Source organism: Elephas maximus, chromosome 25 (assembly GCF_024166365.1).
Source record: "Elephas maximus indicus isolate mEleMax1 chromosome 25, mEleMax1 primary haplotype, whole genome shotgun sequence".
Taxonomy (NCBI): Eukaryota; Metazoa; Chordata; class Mammalia; order Proboscidea; family Elephantidae; genus Elephas; species Elephas maximus.
This window is the reverse complement of record NC_064843.1, coordinates 12,019,478-12,042,727: the sequence shown is the minus strand read 5'-3', so window position 1 is coordinate 12,042,727 and position 23,250 is coordinate 12,019,478. Positions and strand designations below refer to the sequence as shown.

The window sequence follows — 23,250 nt, the reverse complement described above, 5'->3', positions numbered from 1 at the left end:
TGGGGGCGCTGAGTCACCCTATCATCTCTAGGGCTGGCTGGTCCAGCCCTGCCTGCCCCCGCACACACCTCCCACACAGCCTCCACTGTGCCAGCACGTCAGCCGGTCACAGCCTCCCGTGCTGCTCCCGCTGCCTGCGATGCCGGTCCCTCTCCTCTCGCCTCCTCCATACCTACCGCTCCCGCTGCCTGCGACGCCGGTCCCTCTCCTCTCGCCTCCTCCATACCTACCGCTCCCGCTGCCTGCGACGCTGGTCCCTCTCCTCTTGCCTCCGCCACACCTACTGTTCCCCTTTGGCCCCCTGCTCAGGTGCAGGTTCACCGAGGAACTTCTGCGAATGTGCAGCGGGGCAAATCCTTGTCACCCGTGCTCAAAGTCAACATCCTTCCTTTGGCTCCCCCAGGCTGGAGTTTAAACTTGTTTGTGTGGCTCTTTCTGTACTTTCCCCACCAGATAGCCTCTTCCCAAGTGCTCCTGGTCAGCAAGGACCAGACCTACTGTGTAGCACCAACATCTAGCAATCAGCATAGCACGTGTTGTGGCCACTGCTGTTATCTGGCTCGGCCCATAGCTCATGGCGATCCCAGGCACAAGAGAATGAATGCTGCCCATTCTGGCACCGTCCCCCTGATTGGTTGTGGATCGGACCTTGTGATCCATAGGGTTCTCATTGGCTACTTTTCAGAGGTAGATCACCAGGCCTTTCTTCCTAATCTGTCTTAGTATGAAAGCTCCACTGAAACCTGTTCAGCATCATAGCAACACACAAGCTTGCCGGACAGGTAGGTGGTGGCATAGCACTTAGTAGGCCACAAGTTTATGCTGAATGGGTGTGTTAGAATTCGCCAAGTATTCCTACCAGCCAAGCCTTTTTGTGGTTTCACTTTCTTAGTCTGTATTACTAAAACAGGAATAGTGAGTGTCCTTTCAAAACAAGTACCTGCAGAAATGGATTTGGCCCCCAGTTTCCTGGGGCCCAGCCCACCATGCCATTCCATGCCTCACTAGAAGGGCTCCCCCGTCCATCATAGCACACCTGCTCTGGATTGAACTGTGTCCCCCAAAAATGTGTGTCAACTTGGCTACGCAATGATTCCCAGTATTGTATGATTGTCCACCATTTTGTCATCTGATGTGATTTTCCTATGTATTGTAAATCCTACCTCTATGATGTTAATGAGGCAGGACTCAATCTAAAATATTAGGTTGTGTCTTAAGTCAGAATCTTTTGAGACATAAAAGAGAGAAGTGAGCAGAGAGACATGGGGACCTCATACCACCGAGAACCGAGAGTCAGAAGAATAGCGCATCCTTTGGACCCAGGGTCCCTGTGCTGAGAAGCTCCTCGACCAGGAGAAGATTGATGACAAGGACCTTCTCTTCTCCCAGAGCTGACAGAGAGAGAAATCCTTCCCTGGAGCTGGCACCCTGAATTCGGACTTCTAGACTCCTGGACTGTGAGAGAATAAATTTCTCTTTGTTAAAGCTGTCCACTTGTGGTATTTCTGTTAGAGCAGCACTAGATGACCGAGATAGCACCAGACCGTTGGTCACCTGCACTGGTGGAAGGGTGGCCCTCTCCATCCCTGGGCTGCTTCACACACCCAATATCCCACAAGCCCAGGCTGTGTAATTGGGGGTTTGCCAAATTACCCTGAACCGACCCCCAATTGGAAATCACCTGTCTGTTAGGGCTTCCTGCTCACCTCCCTCCATGTTGCCCCCCCCATCATTTCATCAGGGCCCACTCCTGTCCCCAAAGTGCCAGGAGGACTCAGGAGGCAGAGGGCAGAGAGCAGCCACAGGGAAGAAAAAAACCAAACGAGAACCGATGCAGTCGAGTCGATTCCAACTCACAGCGACCCTATAGGACAGAAGAGAACTGCCCCATAGGGTTTCCAAAGAGTAGCTGGTGGATTCAAACTGCTGACCTTTTGGTTAGCAGCCGAAAGTAACTCTCAAATTTACTTTTGGTCCCAAGTCTTGTTGTCCCTTGCTTATGATGCCAGCGTTGGGCCCCAGAACTTCCGGAAGCTGGAGGTCTTATCACTGCATTCAATCTCAGCTCGATCCACAAAAGCCCAATAATGAGAGAAGAGCTGCACTATTGATTTCGAGGCTCAAAGACATATTTGGGGTGAACTACAAAGGCCCCACGGAGCTCCCCAGAAGAACTTGGCCTCGAGGGCAGTGTCAGGAGCTTCCGAAATGGCTCCAGGACAATCTTGCGCCAGTGGGCAGGTTGCCTGCATCTGGCCTGGCAAGCAGGTGGGCAGCACGCCATGGGAGACAGGAGACTGGCCTATGAGACCTTCCCCTTTGTCCAGTTTCCTCCAGCCTCCAGCTCTGGACCAAAATAGAAGGAGGCCAGTTCAGCCTCTTTCCCGCTCTCAAGGAATAAACAAACCAACACAAACACAGCATACGTGCTGGGCCATCTTCCCTACCTTTTTTTTTTTTTTCCTTAAGAACCACAGGCTGTTTTAAGCTTCCAAACCCAGAGACAGAAACTTAAGTGACGCAGGCAGACGAGAAAGGAAATGAACTTAACTGTGGAGGATGCAGACAGAAGCAAGCCATGCGGTCACCAAGTTCAAGATTTTCAACAGCAAAGGCCAGGTGGGAATACCTAGACACAAGGGTGGGAGGGGGCTCTGAGTGTGGATTCCAACTGTGGCTTCCTAAAGCCAAAGACTGGTGTGCAAAGAAGAGGGAAGACAGAGGGTTATGGCTTGCATTCAGCAAGTACTTGTGGAGTGCCAGGAACTGGGCCAGGCGCTTCCAGAGTCTAATGTCTTTAATCCTCCTAACCGATACTCTTATCTTCTACCACAGTTTTGGAACCCCAAAATCCAATCCTGAGCCAAGGATTAGAGGTGGTTTTTAGGTGCCACCGAGTCGGCTCTGAATCATAGTGACCCCATGTACAACAGAAAGAAACACTGCCCTGTCTTTCGCCATCCTCACAATCATTGTTATGCTTGAGCCCATTGTTGCAACCACTGTGTCAATCCATCTCCTTGAGGGTCTTCCTCTCTTTCACTGACCCTGTATTTTACCAAGCATGATGTCCTTCTCCAGGGACTGATCCCTCCTGATTACGTGTCCAGAAGTAGTCTCATCATCTCTGCTTCTAAGGAACATTCTGGTTGTACTTCTTCCTAGACAGGTCTGTTCGCTCTTTTGGCAGTCCATGGTATAGTCAATATTCTTCGCCAGCACCACAATCCAAAGGTGTCACTTCTTCTTTGGTCTTTCTTATTCATTGTCCAGCTTTCGCATGCATACGAGGCAATTGAAAACACCATCTTTGCTTTTTAACAATTTAAAGAGGTCTTTTGCAGCAGATCTGCCTTATGCAACACATCTTTTGATTTCTTTTTTTTTTTAAATAAATTTTATTGCGCTTTAAGTGAAAGTTTATAAATCAAGTCAGTCTCTTACACAAAAACCCATATACATCTTGCTACACACTCCCCATTACTCTCCCCCTAATGAGACAGCCCGCACTCTCCCTCTACTCTCTCCTTCCGTGTCCATTTCACCAGCTTCTAACCCCCTCCACCCTCTCATCTCCCCTCCAGACAGGAGATGCCAACATAGTCTCAAGTGTCCGCCTCATCCAAGAAGCTTATTCCTCACCAGCATCCCTCTCCAACCCATTGTCCAATCCAATCCCAATCCATGTCTGAAGAGTTGGCTTCGGGAATGCTTCCTGTCCTGGGCCAACAGAAGGTCTGGGGGCCATGACCACCGGGGTCCTTCTAGTCTCGGTCAGACCATTAAGTCTGGTCTTATGAGAATTTGGGGTCTGCATCCCACTGCTCTCCTGCTCCCTCAGGGGTTCTCTGTTATGTTCCCTGTCAGGGCAGTCATCGGTTGTAGCCGGGCACCATCTAGTTCTTCTGGTCTCAGGATGATGTAGTCTCTGGTTCACGTGGCCTTTCTGTCTCTTGGGCTCATCATCGCCTTGTGTCCTTGGTGTTCTTCATTCTCCTTTGATCCAGGTGGGTTGAGACCAATTGATGCATCTTAGATGGCTGCTTGCTAGCGTTTAAGACCCCAGATGCCACTCTTCAAAGTGGGATGCAGAATGTTTTCTTAATAGATTTTATTATGCCAATTGACTTAGATGTCCCCTGAAACCATGGTCTCCAGCCCCCTGCCCCTGCATGCTGGCCTTCGAAGCATTCAGTTTATTCAGGAAACTTCTTTGCTTTTGGTTTAGTCCAATTGTGCTGACCTCCCCTGTATTGTGTGCTGTCTTTCCCTTCACCTAAAGTTCTTATCTACTATCTAATTACTGAATGCCCCTCTCCCACTCCCCTCCCTCCCCGCTCTTGTAACCACAAAAGAATGTTTTCTTCTCAGTTTAAACTATTTCTCAAGCTCTTTCTTCTGATTTCTTGACTGCTGCTTCCATGGGTGTTGATTGTGGATCCAAGTAAAATGAAATCCTTGACAACTTCCTTTCTCCATTTATCACGATGTTGCTTATTGGTCGAGCTGTGAGGATATTCATTTTATGTTCAGGTGTAATCCATACTGAAGACTGTTGTCTTTGATCTTCATCAGTAAATGCTTCAAGTCCTCTTCACTTTCAGCAAGGAAGGTTGTGTCATCTGCATATCACAGGTTGCTAATGGGTCTTCCTCCAATCCTGATGCCCCGTTCTTCTTCATATAGTCCAGCTTCTCAAGATTATTTGCTCAGCATACAGATTGAATACAGCGCTGACACACACTTTCCTGACTTTAAACCATGTAGTATCCCCTTGTTCTGTTCGAACAACCACCTCTTGATCTATGTATATGTTCCTCATGAACACAATTAAGTGTTCTGAAATTCCCGTTCTTCATAACGTTATCCATAATTTGTTATGATCCACACAGTCGAACGCCTTTGCATAGTCAATAAAACACAGGTAAACATCTTTCTGGTATTCTCTGCTTTTAGCCAGGATCTATCTGACATCAGCAATGACATCCCTGGTTCCACGTCCTCTTCTGAATCCAGCTTGGATTTCTGGTAGTTCCGTGTCAATATACTGCTGCAGCCACTTTTGCATGATCTTCAGCAAAATTTTACTTGCATGTGATATTAATGATATTGCTTGATAATTTACGCATTCAGTTGGATCACCTTTCTTCGAAATGGAGGACAAGTAGTTTATTTGAAAGGAGTCCTGGTGGTGCTATGGTTAAGCACTTGGTTGCTAACCAAAAAGTTGGTGGTTTGAATCTACCCAGTGGCTCCACAGGAGAAAGACCTGGCAATCTGCTCCGGTAAAGATTACATGGGGTCACCATGAGTGGTAATCAACTCCAAGATACCCAACAAGTTTATCTGAAAGGTGATCCCAAGAACCTCCTGTAGGGGGAGGCAGAGTGAGGCAGGGATGGAAAGAAGCCAAACCAGGAAGCAGGACATGGCTGTGGGCACATGGGGCTTGAACTCATTAGGGACCTCTCGGGGGCTCTGTAGGACACGCCTCAGCCTAGTCCTACCTAAGGGGTGAGGAAGCTGGGGTATTTTTCCACCTCAATGGAAGGCTGCCCCAGGAGTGGTGACTCCTCAACGGGCAGGTGCATGGTGAGAGACAGCCTCGTCACTGAAGAGAGATGAGACCCTGTCCATGGTCACATAGTTGGCAGGACTAACACATGGCAGAGTTGTCCATATGGGGAGGGAGGAGAAATGGCTTCCTGGACTCATGGCCCTGACCTCCCCTTCACCAGGTAGCACCAGCTTGACCTGTAGTGGTAGGTGCCCACCAAGAGAAAAGTCTCAAAGACCAGGGATCTCCCTTATCACCCAGGAATCTCTAACTCTGGCCCCTCCTGGAGCTCATGCCGCTGGGGACACCCCTGGGTCCAGCTGGTGTAACTCCTTATGGTAAACGGGTTCCGAGTCGGAAGTCAGGTTCTGTCAGGGAAAGCTTTCAAAGAGAAACTCACCTTATGTCCTCTGACAACGACGGTTTTCCCAGGAGGTTCCTAGTTCTCTGAACACCTCTTGCAAACCTGGCTCCACCCACCTCTGCCCACACTCCCCCACCTTCCACAGCCTGTGGCCCCAACCCCAGAGCAAAAGATAGAGTCCAAATCCTCACCCACAGCACGGAGGGCAAAATACAAGTCTGCCTTGGGGCCCTAAGTCTCATTTTTAGAGTCCTTCACTAGACCCTTTGGACCTTTGGACCAGTCCCTGGAGAAGGACATCATGCTTGGTCAAGTGGAGGGTCTACTGCACCAAGCGTGTTTCAGGGGGATGGATGGCAGGGAGCAATTAGACAGGATGGCCAGGGGGCCGGCAGCTCGTCAGGTCCTTGCACCTGGGCACCCACCACAGCCCCAGGAGGCATCACTCCTGGCATCACCACCCACTTCCCCTGAGAGCACACAGAGTGGATGTACCTGGGGGCCGGCACCTGTCTCCTCCATCCCCACACCCCTCAGTGTCCAGGACAACATCCTACAATGCCACCACAACAAGGAGTTATCCTAAAATGTCAGTAGTGCCAAGGTTGAGACACTCTGGCTTAGGCTGAGACTCAGAGTCCCTTCACCTTAGCCTGCAAAGCTCTGCATGCATGGCCCTCTGCCCACCTGCACCCTCAGCACCCAGGCTGGCAAATACTGCCTTCACTGATGGTTGGGGGCCACGTGGATGGCGTGGAGGTGTGACTGCTCCAGCCGCTGGACCCCTGACTGGGGATGGTGGGAGTGGGGTGCAGTTCTGTCTCCAGAAGCTCCTGCAGGTGAACTGAGCCAAGGTCACCCTCCAGGGGACTCGCATGGCACCACCCCCTGCCTGAACGTGCGCCCACAGGCCTTTCTGGGGAGCGTTTTCCAATCTTTCACTTGCACATACACATGAACACTACTCTCAGGGTCGGCTTTGCAGGAATCTGAACTGAGACCAACGGCCACCGGGTTTCATCTCGATGGCAACACCACTCAACTAGCAATAGCTGCTCACTTAGTGGAGCTGAACTGAGGGCTCAGCAGGAAGGCATGCCGTGATCCATTAGCCATGCCTGCCTGGGTGTCGTGGATTGAATTATGTTCCCCCCAAAATGTGTGTATTAACTTGGTTAGGCCATGACTCCCAGTACTGTGTGGTTGTTCTCCATTTTGTGACTGTAATTTTATTTTAAAGAGGATTAGGGTGGGATTGTAACACCTTCGCCAGGTCACATCCCTGATACAATATAAAGGGAGTTTCCCTGGGGTGTGGCCTGCACCGCCTTTTATCTCTCAAGAGATAAAAGAAAAGGGAAGTAAGCAGAGATTTGGGACCTCTCACCACCAAGAAGGCATGGCCAGAAGCAGAGCATATCTTTTGGACCTGAGGTTCCTGCCCTGAGATGCTTCCAGTCCAAGGGAAGACTGATGACAAGGACCTTCCTCCAGACCCAACATAGAAAGCCTTCCCCTGGAGCTGACACCCTGAATTTGGTCTTGTAGCCTACCAGACAGTGAGAGAATAAATTTCTCTTTGTTAAAGCCATCCACTTGTGATATTTCTGTTATAGCAGCACTAGGTGACTAAGACACTGGGTTCCTGCACGGGACTTGTGTGCTGAAATGCAAGCCACGTGTGGGCTTTCCTGCCTCCAGTCTTAGAGGGGCAAAGCAGAAACGCATGGGAATTGTCAAGGAAGAACAAGAAATGGCACCGAGAGGAATGGCAATAGGTATGACAAGTGTTTGAAAGACACAGCATTTACCGGATGCCTACTTCTCTGACCTGAACTCGAAATTTCGTTAACCATGGTGGACTCCTTGAAAACATCATCCTCCTGGTAAGCCTGTGGTGCACAGCCTTCCAGAGTTAATATCTGAGCAGGCCCTCTCTTCCCAACTACAGATAACCGCTTGTGACCAAACTGGAAAACATTAATTCTTTTCGTCTCCTGCCAAAAAGGCTGGAGCAATTACAGACCCTGATATGAAAGGCAGATGTTAAGACATTCAGAACAGCAGCCTCCAATGGGCAAGCAAGGGTCCATGTTTGAAATGCTTTGGAATTGATCAAGTTGTACAAACAGCCTCCATCACTGAAGCTCATTCTCCCAACATTTGTTTCAATGTAAAGAACCCAGGGCCATGGAACATGGGCTGATATTTCTCCTATTTGCAAACGAGAACCAATCCACCCTTGAGAACCCCACTGCACACAGCTCTAAATAATATAATTACCATCATCACAGGGAAACTTCCATAGGATCGAAAAGTATTATAATTATGGGCAATTTTCACTTTTTGGAAATTGGGCTCAGATGCTGAAGGGAGATTGCAAACAAGCCATTCTCGGGTTTCAGTCCTGTAAGAGAGAATATGCTAGAAAGTTTGCTGGGAGGGAGCATGAGAGACAAGCATTCCTTGCTCAGCACTCACTCATCCACGTTATCTGCTGCATGTTCACTCGTGCCAGGATCCACACTGGGTACCCGAGACAGCCATAGTCTGTGAAGTTTGGGACACCCAGATCCTAAAGGTGAAGGCCAGGTCATTCTTTCTTCCATTCATGCGACAAATGTTTCGTTGGCCGCTTGTATGTGCCACACACTGCTGCTGGCAGAAAGATGCAACAGCGAGCAAGGCAGACAAAGCCTGTCCTCATGGAGCACTGTCCCTGCCTCTGCCACTGGGCAACCATCACAGCCCCACTCAGATATTTGCTAAGAAGCCAGAGAGGCTCAGGAGGGCTGCGCGAAATGCCCAACTTAAGATACTTCCACGTGGTGGAACAAGAAGGCAGACCTCTCATCGCCCTGAACAAAGAGGTGTCCTCAAAAAGGGGAGGCACCTGACAACCTGGGCTCACAGGTGACATTCTGAATTTGTAAGATGTGGCCAAATCAGTTAGGACATAAAAGGAACCTCTTTTTCCCATCTCACAGGGGACTGACCGCCTCATGGAGGACTTGTGCTCAACTTGACCTTCCCAGGCATTACGTGTGAACCCACACGGAATGGGCAGATGGGGAAGACACTTGGTGTCATTGTGGTCATTCTCCTCTTCATTCCCATCACCCACAAGGTGTCTAGACCCCCGTCCACTCACCTGGGGCCGGGGGGGCCTGCGTTTACCCTCACCAGCATTTCCACACCCCACCAGACACCCTGAGGGCAGAAGTCATCACCCTAGTGAGTGGACAAGGAGCCCGGCTGTGCAGGTGGCAAAAGAACTCAGTCACGGTCACTGAGAGCCTCAAGGGAGCAGGACAGACGCCAGGGCCTCCTCCAAATGAGGAGAGCGCCCTCCAAGTGAGGAGAGCGCCCTCCAAGTGAGGAGAGCACCCTCCAAGTGAGGAAAGCATCCACGGTCAGCACCCAGGCCTCACCAGGACCAATCACAGAATTTATGCATGGCCTGGTTTTGAATCCACCTCTCAGTTACAGAGTACCAGGGTGGCCCACTTAAGCACTTAGCTACTAACACCAAAAGGTTGGTGGTTCGATTCCACCCACAGGCACCTCAGAAGAAAGACCTGGCAATCAGCTTCTAAAAGGTCACAGCCTTGAAAAGCTTATAAAGTACACGTGGGGTCGCCATGAGTCAGAATTGCCTCATGGTTTTTTTTTTTTTTTTTTTTTTTTTCCTGTCAGTTACAGTGTGTGACCTTGGGCAGGTCATTTGACCATCCTACCTCAGTGACCTCAGTACAGACTCTGAGGTGAGGAAAGAGAGGATGCTTGCCATCTGCCGTGCAGCAGACCTGCTCTGTCACAAACGCTCAGTAAATGCAGTCCATGACAGCTGATGTCTGTATTCTCCCTGCAAAACCAGGCACAAAGACCAAAAAAGCCTCCATGTATCTGGGGTCTTAGAAGCTAGCGTGGCCATTTAAGATGCATCAATTGGTCCCAACCCACCTGGAGCAAAGGAGAATGAAGAACACCAAAGACACAAGGAAAATATGAGCCCAGGAGACAGAAAGGGCCACATAAACCAGACTCCATCAGCCTAAGACCAGAAGAACTACATGGTGCCTGCTACAACTGATGACTATCCTGACCGGATTCTCCAACAGAGAATCCCTGATGGAGCAGGAGAAAAGTGGGGTGCAGAACTCAAGTTCTAATAAAAAGACCAGACTTAAATGGTCTGCCTGAGATTGGAGGGAGCCAGAAGACACGGCCCCCAGACCCTCTGTTAGCCCAGAACTGAAACCATTCCCAAAGCCAACTCTTCAGACAAAGATTACACTGGACTGTAAGACATAAAATGATACTCATGAAGAGAATGCTTCTTAGCTCAAGTAAATACACAAGACTAAATGGGCAGCTCTTGCCCAGAGGTAAGATGAGAAGGCGGAAAAGGACAGGGGCTGGTTGAATGGACACGGGAAATCCTGGGTGGAAAGGAGTGTGCTGTCACATTACAGGGAGAGCAACTAGGGTCACATAACAACGTGTGTATAAATTTTTGTATGAGAAGCTGACTTGAGCTCTAAATTTTCATTTAAAGCACAATTAAAAAAAAAAAATGAGGCTCCAAAAAAAAAGTTGCCACGGCCCACCAGCTGATCGGGCGACAGGAGGCCAGCAAGGTGCCGAACAAGATGTACTGACCGGGTCCCGCCAACACGGAGTGGGCTGGACGAAGCGGTGCCAGCTCTGCCAGACTGAGATGAGTCCTTTCTGGAGTGATCCTTGCTGACATGGGAGCGGACCCCAAGGGGACCATGAGACAAGTGCCCTGAGCTGGGATTTGGAGTGTATCCAAGAGAAAGAGGCCAAAGGAACAGTGCCAAGGCACCACTGCTGCCGGACGTGCGTCCCTCTGGCATCCCTGGTGGTGCCTTAGCAGCCAGCCATCCCTCCTCACCCTCTGAAAAGGCTACTGGGGGAGCTGAACCAGCAAATCCTGAGAAGGCAGCTCAAATCCACAGCTCACGCCCTGGGGCTGCAGTGTAGTGGGGAGGGGTAGAAGCCAGGGGACATGAAACCAGGCACGTAGGCCTTCAGGAGCAGCAAGAAGCCTCTGGAAGCTTCCAGAAGCCTCCAGAGCCAGAGCCCAAAGGTAATTCCACCCTCAGCCAGCCCCTTCCCGGTGCCACGGAGACTGACAATCAGGACCTGGACTACACTTTGGGCTCAGTCCTGTGGGGAGAGAACAGTCTTTGAGAGGACCAGGCCAAAGGGGACATGGGGGCCTTTAATAGGAGAAATCTCTCCCCTTCTGTCTTTCAGGCATGTAAGACCACTCACAAAAGAGATCTTAGTCACCCCTTCACGACCCTGGCTACACAAGGATTCCCCTGGGGAGCTTTTAAAAATTATGGATGCCCAGGCCCCTCCCACAAAGACTCTGACGTGTCAGGGCTGGGGTGCAGCCAAGGCATCAGGATTTTTAAAAAGATCACAAGTCCCCAAGACTATGGCCCTTGGGCACCCTGCGAACTCAGAACTGAAGCTGCTCCCAAAGCCCACCTTTCAGACAAAGATTAGACAGGCCTATAAAACAAACTAACACACATGAGGAACGTGCTTCTTAGTTCAATCAAGTATACGAGACCAAACAGGCAACTCCTGCCCAAAAGCAAGACGAGACAGCAGGAAGGGATAGGAAAACTGGACAAACGGACTTGGGGAGCCCGGTGTGGGAAGGGGCAGAGTACTGACACATTTCGGGATTGCAACCAATGTCACAAAACAATCTGTGTATAAATTTTTGAATGAGGAACCAACTTGAGCTGTAATCTTTCACCTAAAGCACAATAAAATTATACATTAAAAAAAAAAAAAAAACCAGCATAGGAATTAACGTGTGAAGACTTTCAGCTGCTCCATCATTCATGTAACTAGCACTAATAATACTCATTTTGAACCACCACCGCCAAAATAAGTATAACGGCTCCTTAAAAAAAAGCTGCAGGTGCAGTCAGAATCGGAACCACAGACTGGACTCTTGATTGGCCAGGTGAGGAAATCAGAAGCGCTGAGAGGCACCCATGCTGTGGCCAAGGATCAAAACGCTGCAGTCTAAGAACTGAGTTCAGTCCCAGCTCTACCGCTTTCTCGCTGTGTGATCTCAGGCAAGTTACTTCCCATCTCTGAGACAGTCTCTACACCTGTAAAATAGGGTGCCAAGCCTCTGAGAAGTGCCCGGCACCCAGGATGCATCAGTAGCAGGTCAAACGATTAGAAGCCTGGACTCCAGGAACGGAAGTTACTCCAGGATGATGCCACGTATCTCTGCCCAACTCGTTCACGTGATTAAAGTCAGTTAACAGCCACCTTGCTGCTATTGTTGTTAGCTGCTGTCGAGTCGGTCCCCGATTCATGGTGACCCCCGTACACGACAGAACAAAACGCTGCCTGGTTCTGCATCATCCTTATGATTGGTTGTGGTTCTCACTGTTAGGATCCACAGGGTTTTCACTGGCTGATTGTCAGAAGTAGATTGCCAGGCCTTTCCTCCTAGTCCATCTTAATCTGTAAGGTCCACTGAAGCCTGTTCCGGGTCACACCAACACACAAATCTCCAATGACACAGGGCAGTGGCTGCACACGAAGTGCACTGGCTGGGAATAGAACCTGGGTCTCCCTTATACCAAACTCTGCACCCGGGCCCCCAACAGAGGACTTGGGGAGAATCCCGTGATGCTCCACCTGGGGTGGAGGCTAAATGCTGCCTCCCAGGAAAATGCCCTTCCTCCCCAGCACCAGGCACCTTTCAGTCCTTCTCTGTGGATGGAGATTCTCAGGTGCCGCCTGGGAGCTTGTGGGAAATGCAGAAACTCACCCCTCCCCGACTGCTGCATTGGAACCCACCTTTTCACCCGATCCCCAGGTCTGATGGGCACAGATCAGCAGGGAGTGCATGTGGCGGGGTGCTCTCCCAAAGAGGTGAGAACTGCAGAACTGTGCAGAGGTGTGTGTGCTCCTGGAGGTGACCAGGGAGCCCAGAGCCAGGGCCCGGGGCGGGGGCGGGGGGGCAGTTGGCAGGGCACAAGTTTCGTGTGCTCCCACCCTGAGCAGTGCGAGGCCCTGGAAGAACTAAGATGGGGAGCTGAGAGCTGGAAATGCCACCTCTGCTTCATCTGCAGGTGCACCATGGTGGCGGCGAATGCATAAAGAACCCCCTCCTCCTCCGGGACTCAACCTGTGGCTGTATCCTGAGGCCACGCTGGGCTCCCTGTCCTGGCATCCCAAGTCCCTGCAATGGACCGAAGGACCACTTTCAGCTGAACCCTGGCAGTTGGCTGGACCTGCCCCATCTCTTTCTCTGTCGACCCTGTCTGGTCTGACCTCCCAGCTGCAACAAAGACACGGGGAGGGGTTAGAAGGCAGATTTCAGAGGGCCAGAGCTGTGGGGAGCAAGCTTGGGACACGCTGGGGGAGGGGTGAAGGAGGTTGGGGATTGAAATGCCTAGTTGCCGTGTAAACAGGTAAACATTCTCACCCTCTGGAGTATATGGGTGGTGCAAACAGTTAACAGCCTTGGGTGTGTGTCCACCCAGAGGCACTACAGAAGAAAGGCCTGGAGGTCTACTTGCAAAAAACCAGCCATTGAAAACTCTGTAGAGCACAGTTCTACTCTGACAACATGGGGTGACCATAAGTCAGAGTCAACTTGACAGCAGTTTTTTTTTGTTTGTTTTTGCATCGAGAAGGAAGAAGATCCTAATATGTTATTCTGAGCAGGGAAAGCCCAGTGGCTAAGGGCGTGGATTTAAATTCTGGAGCCACAACAAACCAGTGTGGCTTTGGGAAGTGTAACCCCTCTGAGCCCTCAGTTTCCTCACCTATGAAATGGGTATAATAACTGAATCTCCCTCCCGGGGCTGTGTGAGGAAGAAGGAAGCTTAGAACAGAGTCTGGCACATATTCAGGGCTCAATAAAGGCTTACTAATATCAAGGAGCCCTGGCTGTGCAGTGGTTAAAGTAGTCGGCTGCTAAGCAAAAGCTGGATGTGGTCTGAGCCCGCCAGATACTCCGAGAGAGACAGATGTGGCAGTCGGCTTCTGTGAATATTAAAACCAAAACCACACCCATTGCTGTCCAGTCAATTCAGACTCATAGCGACCCTATAGGACAGAGTAGAACTGCCCCGTTGGGTTTCTAAGGAATGCCTGGTGGATTTGAACTGCTCACCTTTTGGTTAGCAGTCACAGCAGCTCTTAACAACCACACCACCAGGGTTTCCTTGGAAATGCTATGGGGCAGTTCTACTCTCTGTCCTGTGGGGTCGCTATGAGCCAGAATCAACTCAACAGCAGTGGTTTTGGTTTGGGGTTAATATCATCATCACCGTCAGAGCAGCGAGTGGAGAGAGCATCTCAGGCCCAGTGAGAACCAGCTCCAGGTCTGGGCTCGGACTGTCTTCCCTTCTGCTTCAGCTGGGCTAAAATCCCGGCAGTGGAAACAAGGGCCTGAGCTCGGACTCTCTGACGCTCTTAAGGCTTCCAAAGGGCTTACCTGTTCAGACAGGGGCCCCCATACCTCTTCAAGCAGAGGGCCACCTACAGATTCACCTCCCCCTGCAGCACGGCCCCCACCCCAGCAGCATGGCCCCCCACCCACAGTGTGGCCTCCCACCCCTGCAGTGCAGCGACCCACTCCCTGAGCAAAAGGAGCAAGAACCAGCAGTCCAGCTGTGCAGAGCAGGAACATCTGGCTCTCGGGCTCCAGGGAAGCCCCAGGGGTGCAGGGATTAGCAGTCTTGGGTCAACCCCAGCATCTCTCCCCTCGTGGGAGTCTCCTTCTGTCAAGTCCTCTTGATCTCCTGGAATCCAGATGAAATTCCAATACTGCGCCTGCTGGAGGCCTTCCACGCGGCCCTCGGGCTCTGCTTGAAGTGGGCCTCAGACAGTGGAATGAGGCAGAAAGATGTGGGGGAGCTGCCCTGGGCGCTGCAGACCAAAGCGGGGTGAGAGGCAGGCGGGGCCGGCAGCCCTGGCACTCAGGGAGTGAAGCGCCAGGAACCAGAGTCTGGTGCTGGTTTTAGAGGCTGGTGCTGGCCTCAGAACCAAGACCGTGACGGAGTAACTTGGAGCCTGGGCCCAGTAGCTGAACTTGCTCTGTCCTGGTTGGCACAAGCTCTGGGTCCAGTTGAGGTGAGACCAATATCAGTTGTTACCCAAGGAGCCAAAGACACCTCACCACCTGTCCCTCTGCTGACCACAGTGACTCATGCCTACTTCCCTCGCCTGCCCTGATCCACCAGGGATGGATCTCAGGCCAAACCGTCTTGGGGGCCCCAGAGACAGCAGACTGACACAGGCAGGAAGGCGAGGAGTTGCTGGGAGCTGGAGGAAACCTAGACAAGAGCCTGAAGCGTGGAGCTGCCTTCATGCCAAGCCAGGATGAAGTGGCTCGGCCCCCCAGTGCATCGGTACATCAGCCTGCCTTCTGTCTTCCTACGATCCACACTTGTGCACTGACCTGCGACACTTCCCTCGCCCCCCTTTGCTGCTCCTTTCTGTCACTCAAATATATTCAACTCAACAAGGCCATTGATGACCACCCAATCGAAAATGCCGCCACCAATACTCACCTTATCGACCAGTCAGTATCTTAGTGTGTCCATCTGCTCACTTATTTCCTGTCCGTCTCCCTCAGCCCCCAACAGAAATTCAGACAAGGTCCCTACTCTCCTGGGCCTGGCTTGTCTGATTGCATTGTGTGTTCCAAATCTGAGAATATTAGTGGCCACATAAGGGAGCCGCGAGGCTCCCATGTCGCTGCACAAACAGAGTACCCTAGGGTACCTGGTGATGCACACAGTTTGCACTCAGCCAGTAACCAAAAGGCTGGCAGTTTGAATACACCCAGCAGTTCGGCAGAAGGAACAGGTCTATTGATCTGCTTCCATAAAGATTACAGCCAACTTGAATGGGAACCTAAGCTGCTATGTAAACCTTCATTGAAAACACACAAAAAAAAATTATTAAAAAAAATTACAGCCCAAAAAACCCTAGAGAGCAGTTCTGCTCTGTAACACATGGAGTCACTGTAAGTTGCAAAACACCACCACCAAATGCAGTAGCTGAGCCCAGGAGGGCAGGCCCCAGCCTGTCCTGCCCGCTGCATGGCCCCCTATGCTCATCCCAAGGCATGGGTACCCCACTCCTGGCACCAAAGGGTGGAAGCGCCCCTGCAGTCAGAGTGGCCCGAGGATGAGAATGGTCGAGACGTGATCACCTGGCACAGGATGCAGGAGCTGAGCTCACAGGCATCCAGAGGACACCACAGATGGAGCTGTGCAGGTGACCCAGGCCAACCATTTCAGTTGGGTTCAGCCAAACCCGCTTCAGGGCAGCTGCATTCCTGAGGCGAAGCCTCTCAATGGGGACTTCAGAGGTAGGTTTGGGGAGCCGGCAGAGAGGCCTAGGTGTGAGCAGGGCACGGGTTTTACACAACTGGACCAAAGCAGCACTAGTGATGCACAGCCCCTGGATAACTGGCTAGCCCCAATTAACCTACCTTCATGAGAAAAACCAAGCCTGCGGTCTCGTTCAAGAGTCCCAGGGCATTTGTCAAAGCGCAGGACAAACACCTATACCTCCTGAGAAGGAACCCATGACTCATCTTGTACTTGGGCTCATGCAGACATGTAATGGAAGCCCGGGAGCATTACCCCAGGGTGAACTGAGCAAGAAGTGACAGCCATCCTTGTCTGTCCCCCAGGGCCCTGTGCAATGTCCCAAAGCCTTGCCAAGTTCTATCTACTCCCTGAGGGTCAGCTGTTGGCTCTGCAGGAGAACAGTATAGTGTGGGCTTTGAAATGCAAATTTAAGCCGTGCTATAGCACTCTCGCCCATCAACTCAACAAAGATCCAGAAAAGTCTGATAACATGTTAGCAGGGTGAGCACATGGCTGGTGGGAGCATAAACCGAAACAAGCTTCAGGGAGAGCAGCCCAGCAAAGTCTACCCAAGTTACAACTGGATGTGTCCCTTGACATCACAGTCATGGTTCAGGATAGAATGAATTCTCACCTTCCATGCAGTAGACCGATATCCGATTCCTGGCCAATGCACCTCATGGGTACCACCACCCATCTGTCTGTGGAGGCTTAGCTGTTGCTATGAGGCAGGTTTCAGCGGAGCTCACAGACTAAGACAGGCTAGGAAGAAAGGACTGGCAATCTACTTCTGAAAAATCAGTCATTGAAAACCCTATGGAACGCAGTTCGACTCTGACACACATGGGGTCTCCGTGAGTCAGAATCAACTTGATGGCAGCTGGTCGATGGCAGCTGGGGGAGATGACAAGTCTAAATTCCCAGCCACTGGGTAACACAGGCTTGGTCATTTTCGCCTTGGGGACGTGGAACGCACTTCTGAGACAGGCCATCCCTTTCTCTCAGCCTTCTCACCTCTCACAAGACCTTAAATTAGAGGCTGCCAATAAATGTAAGCATTCGAGAGCTGGACAATGAATAAGGAAAACCAAAGAAAAACTGGATGGCTTTGAATTATGGTGCTGGTGAAGGATACTGAATATACCACAGACCGCCAAAAGAACGAACAAATCTGCCTAGAAAGGACAACCAGAATGCTCCTTAGAAGCCAGGATGGTGAGGCTTCATCTTATGTACTTTGGGCACGTTATCAAGGAGGGATCAGGCCCTGCAGAAGGACATCATGCTTGGTAAAGCAGATGGTAAGATCCTCAATGGGATGGACTGACACAGTGGCTTCAGTGGGATGGTGCAGGACAGGGCAGTGTAGTGTTTTGTGGTGTTGTACACAGAGTCGCTATGAGTAGGAACTGACTTGACGACACCTAACAACTTAACAGGAAATTTAAGTCTTTTTAACACAAGCTTTCAGTTCTTGACCTAGTGATTCTTGGCAGGCTGGGAGTTCTCTGCTTAGTTTTATTTTTTGTTTGTTAGTTTGGGGATGTTTTTCATAACATTTTATTTAAAATGGCCACTTTGACTGGTTGCCTGATACGATGTGCTAGGTATCAGAGTGATGGATGGCAGAGATGCCGACCTGCGAACAATCGCATTCTTGCTCTTCTCGGTCCCATTCTGTCCACGCCCCAGAGCACTGCCCAGACCCAGACGGTCCACAAGTACCACTCGCTGACGAGGACAGTGTTAGGGAACAGCAGTGCAGACAATATACCTTCTTTAAGAAGATATTGGTCACTGCCATGGTCCCTTGCCTGGGTCTGGGCCCCCTCTGGCTGCTGCCCCACTTCTTCCCAGGAACTGAAGGAGGATCAAGCCCACAGAGCACCCACCTGGCCAAGTGCTCCTGCAGCACCTGGTAAACGCTGATCCGGAACGTCTCGTTATCAAAGCGCTCCCGGATGTAGTCCTTGTAGATCCGGAATTCGGCCGCGGTCACGGCTTCTCCATCTGGGATCTTGGAAAGATCAAATCGGAACTCGCGATGGTGGTAGCGTGGTTGGAAGAACTCCTTGTCATGTTCCACTGGGAGGGGAGAAAACACACGCATATCAGAAGCCCATTGGTAACTGCCTGGCTCAGAAGCCAAGCACCCTGCCAAAACTAGATGGAGCTGGCCCATTTTCATGGATCCCTGGCCATAAGTGCCCATCCACATGGACATGCAAAAGGGATACAAGCACAGACCCCAGCTCATCGTGGACAACATGAGCAATAGCTCTGCTTCCAACCTGCTGGGCAAGGTCAGGAGCTGACCATGGCCACACCACAGGCCCTGGACAGACTCAGGTCCCTAGGAGCTCAGGCCTGGGTTCAAATCCAGCCTCAGGTATGAACTAGCTGTGTGGCCCTGGATGACTCACCAGCTAATCTACCTGGCCTCAATTTCCTCATCTACGAAATGGGATAGTAACCGTCTTTCAGGAGCCCTGATGGCACAGTGGTTAAGAGCTCAGCTGCTAACACAAAGGTTGGCAATTCAAACCTCCCAGCTGTTCCAAGGAAGAAAGATGTGGCAGTCTGCTTCAGTAAAGATTTACAGCCTTGGAAACCCTATGGGTGAGTTCTACTGTTTTATGGGATCCCTATGAGTCAGGATCACTTGAGAGCAAGGGGTATAATCCCCTTTCAGGGGTTGTGGTGGGGGTTGAGTGATCTAATTCACTACTAGGAGTCCCCAGGTGGTGCAAAGGGTGTTGCAAAGTGCGTGGCTGCTAACCATAGGTTGAGGTTCAAGTCCACCCAAAGCACCTCAGAAGAAGGGCTTGGTGATCTAATTCCAAAAAATCAGCCATTGAAAACCCCGTACAGTACAATGCAACCGGAAACACATGGGATTCCCATAAGTCAGGAAAGATCTGATGGCAACTGGCATTTTATCATCAGTGAACATAACCTTACTGCACCCATTATGTGGTAACTTCAGGCCCGTGGGTATCAGCCTTGGCTGTGCCTCTTGAGGATCACTGTGGGGACTTCTTCTTAAAAATACTGATGGCCTGGCCCAGTGGTGGGCTGGGAAATGTTTAATAACCAGCTCTTTGGGGCCTCGTTTGTAGTGTCCCATGGTGTCAGCACTGCCGTCTTGGCAGATGTCAAGCTGCTGAGCATGGAGTCGGGAAGAGAAGCGGTCCACGGTGGGCTCCAGCTGAACGCTGTCCTGGCCCTATCCCGAACCAACTGGACCAGTATCTTTGGGGAGGGGCCCAGAAGTCTTTACTTTTTAAAGTGCCCCCAGAAGTTTCTGGTGAGCAGCCAGGGTTGACAAGCACAGCCTAAGACTAAAAGCAGAAAAAGGGTGAGTGGTGAAACCTAGAAAGCTTTCGAAAGTGACTTCAAGACAAAATGAGGCAGCTCTTCTGCCTTATCGCAGCAGGAACGTTAGGCTAAGGAATTCTGTCCAGTCCACAGAGGATACATCCCAGACAGACATAACCCAGGAGCAGCGTGGCTGGGAGCAGGTCTGTGTCCCGGGGATCACTCACCCTCTGAACAAAAATAGAGTGAGGGTGGGGCTGGGAGCCTTCAAGAGCTCACAGCAAGGGGCATGTAAGGGGCAGGTGTGCTGACGGAACCTCCTTTATCTTTCATCTCAGCTCAGCTCCTGGGAGATACACCCCATCCCTGCTTCCTCTCTGAGGGGGTGGGACAGAGAGATAGGGAGAGATAACGGAACCCGTTTGTCCAGGAGAGATCTGACCAGCATGGTTCAACATGAACAGCTCAGTCTGAGGCTGTGTTAGGGCAGCCAAGGTGCGGCTGCTGGGCAGAAAGTGGCCATGCTATGCTACAGAGGGAAGATGCCCAGACCACCTGGTAGCCCAAACACCTTTCCCAGAGGTGCCCATTTAAAAAAAAAAAAAAAAAAGCCATTTTAAACCTGAACAAGCATTCAAAATAAGGCAAGTGAGAAGGGTGGTCCCTACTAATGAGAAGAGGGACAGATGAAGTCGCTGTGGTCAGGGCACCCTGGCTGGCACAGGAGTGGCCCTGCCTTGGGAAGGACTTGGGGAGATGACCACTGAACTGCAGCTGCTGGAATCTTGAACCACATGTAGAAAGCTGCCAGCAGAGGGGCTCCCCAGACACCACTGCATCCCAGGGACTTCAGAAGATGCAACATTTGAGTGTGTGTACATATTTCAGTTATGGTCACTTGACTTGAAAAAAAATTTTTTGCAATAGGCCAAACAATAAAGAAATGGTTGCATAAGCATACCTTAACACAGGAAATGAGTCCCTAGCTGGTATAAACGGTTAAAGGGTTCAGCTGCTAATTGAAAGATTGGCAGTCAAGTCCACCCAGGCACCTAGGACGATCTACTTCCAAAAAAAATCACAGCTCTGCTCTGACACACATAGAGGTGCCATACATTGGAGTCTACTCATCGGCTCCTACAAAGACTACAGCCAAGAATATGTTATAGGGCAGTACTGCTGTGTCACATGGGGTCGCTATTGGTCAGAATCAACTAACAACAACACACTCATTAAAGTCACCCCCAACTGAGAAAGAAAACATTGATATACAATCACAAATAGTTTATTCCAGCAGGTGTATGTGTAGCTTTTTTAAAATGCTTAAGACGCAAATGTATCATGATTGTTAAGACAATTAAGATATCACAGTTAAAAAGCTTCTTTTAAGTAAAAAAATAAGGGTTACTTTACAATGACCAATCAAATTTCTTGCCAACTCTGTGGGATGACTCTTCGAATGACTTTCCTTCATTAAATTCATACTTTAACACAATCAGAGGTATAAACCATGGTACTGTTCATTCTGTTCTTCCTGGAAACCCCATCACCACATCCTCTGAAAGTAAGTCTGTGAATTTTCAGAGAAGGAAGTCATCAGTTTCGATGAGCAGTGAATAATTTAAAGTCCAACCCAAAATGCAAAGCCAGTCTGTTCAAGGTTTCTATTTTATGTGGAAGCTACTCCAAGCTGGACAATGAATTGAGGAATACCAAAAAATTGATGCCCTTGAGTTATGGTGTTGGCCAAGAATATTGAACATACCGTGGACTGCCAGAAGAACGAACAAATCTGTCTTGGAAGAAGACCAACAGGCATTTGATGGCCACCTTCCCACATGTCAGCCCTTCCTTCCGCCTATTAATTCTGAACTTCCACGATGCCAAGTTCTCTGGTGGGCCTGGGTAGCCCAGGTTCGGGGTAGAAGTTGTCCTGCTAGGTCACGTATCTACTCAATCATTAAATTCTTATGTATTGAGTATCAACGGTGCCCAGCACTCTGGCAAGCAGTGGGGACAGAGGGAACCAGTCACCATCTCTGCCATCACTGCGGTGACTTCCTGGGAAAGGATGCAGAGGGCAAGCAAAAGAAGTAAACAAACAAAGTTTGCATAATACTAAGGCTAAGAAGGACATAAGGATATTGAATATACTGTGGACTACCAGAAGAATGAACAAACCTGTCTTGGAAAAAGTACAGCCAGATTGCTCCTTGGAAGCAAGGTTGATGAGACTTCTCATGTACTTTGGACGCATTATCAGGAGGGCATCATGCTTGGTAGAGGGTTAGCAAAAAAGAGGAAGACCCTCAAGGAGAGGGATTGATACAGTGGCTGCAACAATGGGCTCAAACATAGCAATGATTGTGAGGATGGCTCAGTATCGGGCGATGTTGCATGTAGGGTCACTATGAGTCTGAACCAACTTGCTGGCACCTATTAGCCTCAACACCCACAGTGTAGACTCTAAGCTATGTCTTCCAAGGATCTAGGAGATTTTAATCGCCACCACTAAAGCAGAGAGAAAAAAATCCTGGTGGTGCAACTGTTAAGTGAAAAATTGGTGGTTCGAACCTACCCAGGACTCCGAGGGAGAAAAGAACTGAAGATCTGCCCCACAAAGATTACAGCCACGAAATCCCTATGCGGCCGTTCTACTCTGTCACATGGGGTCCTCACTGTGAGTCGGAATCGACTAGACCACATCTAACAACAACAACAAAACAGATTTAAAAAGTTCACATGCACTTTTAGGGAGAAAACACTTCTTTACATTTTCTTCTTAAGTTACCACATTTGACTTAAAACCCAGACCCGCGTTTTAAAATAAAATGTTTAGAGTCAATCTCTCTGTGCCCATAAACAAAACTTCATAAGGAAGCCAACCGCCTAAGAAGCCAACGTTTTCTCCCACGGCCTTTCACATTCCAGCACCCCACTGACTAGGAAGGCTCAGAGGCGTCAACAAAGGACTTTAATCTTCCAAAGATTAAAAGGCTAAACAATTAACTATATAAGACCAAACGGTCAACATTTACCCAAAAGCAAAGACATGAAGGCAAGGAGATGAAGGGAAGCTAGATCAATGGAAACAGAACCAACAGAATGGAAAAGATGAGAAAGCTGACACATTGTGAAAATTGTAACCCATGGCACAGAACAATCCGTATAAAACTTGTTAAATGGGAACCTAATTTGCTGTGCACACTTTCACCTAAAGCACAATATTATTTAAAAAAAAAAAAAAAGGGACAAATCCCTGAAACCAAAAGATAAGTCCAAAGAAAATGGATTCCGGGAAAGCACCATCCTGACAGCAATCAGGCCTGTAACTGACCACAAAGCCAGTTGTTGTGCCCTTTTACAAAAGCTTGAAATTAAGAACCCCCAAACTGGCCTTAGAGGGAAATTCTGAGCTGAAGGGGTCAACAAAGGGTTCGAGACAGGTGGGGATAGGAAACTGCCCACCTGGACGTCCCTTCCCTCTCATGACCCTCTGCCATGTTAGGGAAGACCACCAGCATCAAGCCAGGAGTGCCTCCTCTCAGTGTCTGGGGTTGCTCCTCCCAGGCTGAATTACACTGAGCGTTCGGGCATACCCTCCCGGT

General features: G+C 50.0%; 1 protein-coding gene across 1 annotated transcript in view; it reads right to left on the bottom strand.

Annotated features, from left to right (window-relative positions):
* BMP7 (bone morphogenetic protein 7) overlaps window positions 1-23,250 on the bottom strand; it is an 89,115-nt gene that overhangs the window by 37,912 nt on the left and 27,953 nt on the right. The window contains exon 2 of the mRNA XM_049869930.1: window positions 18,217-18,409. Coding sequence (XP_049725887.1) covers window positions 18,217-18,409 — 193 coding nt within the window. The remainder of the gene's footprint in view (window positions 1-18,216; window positions 18,410-23,250) is intronic.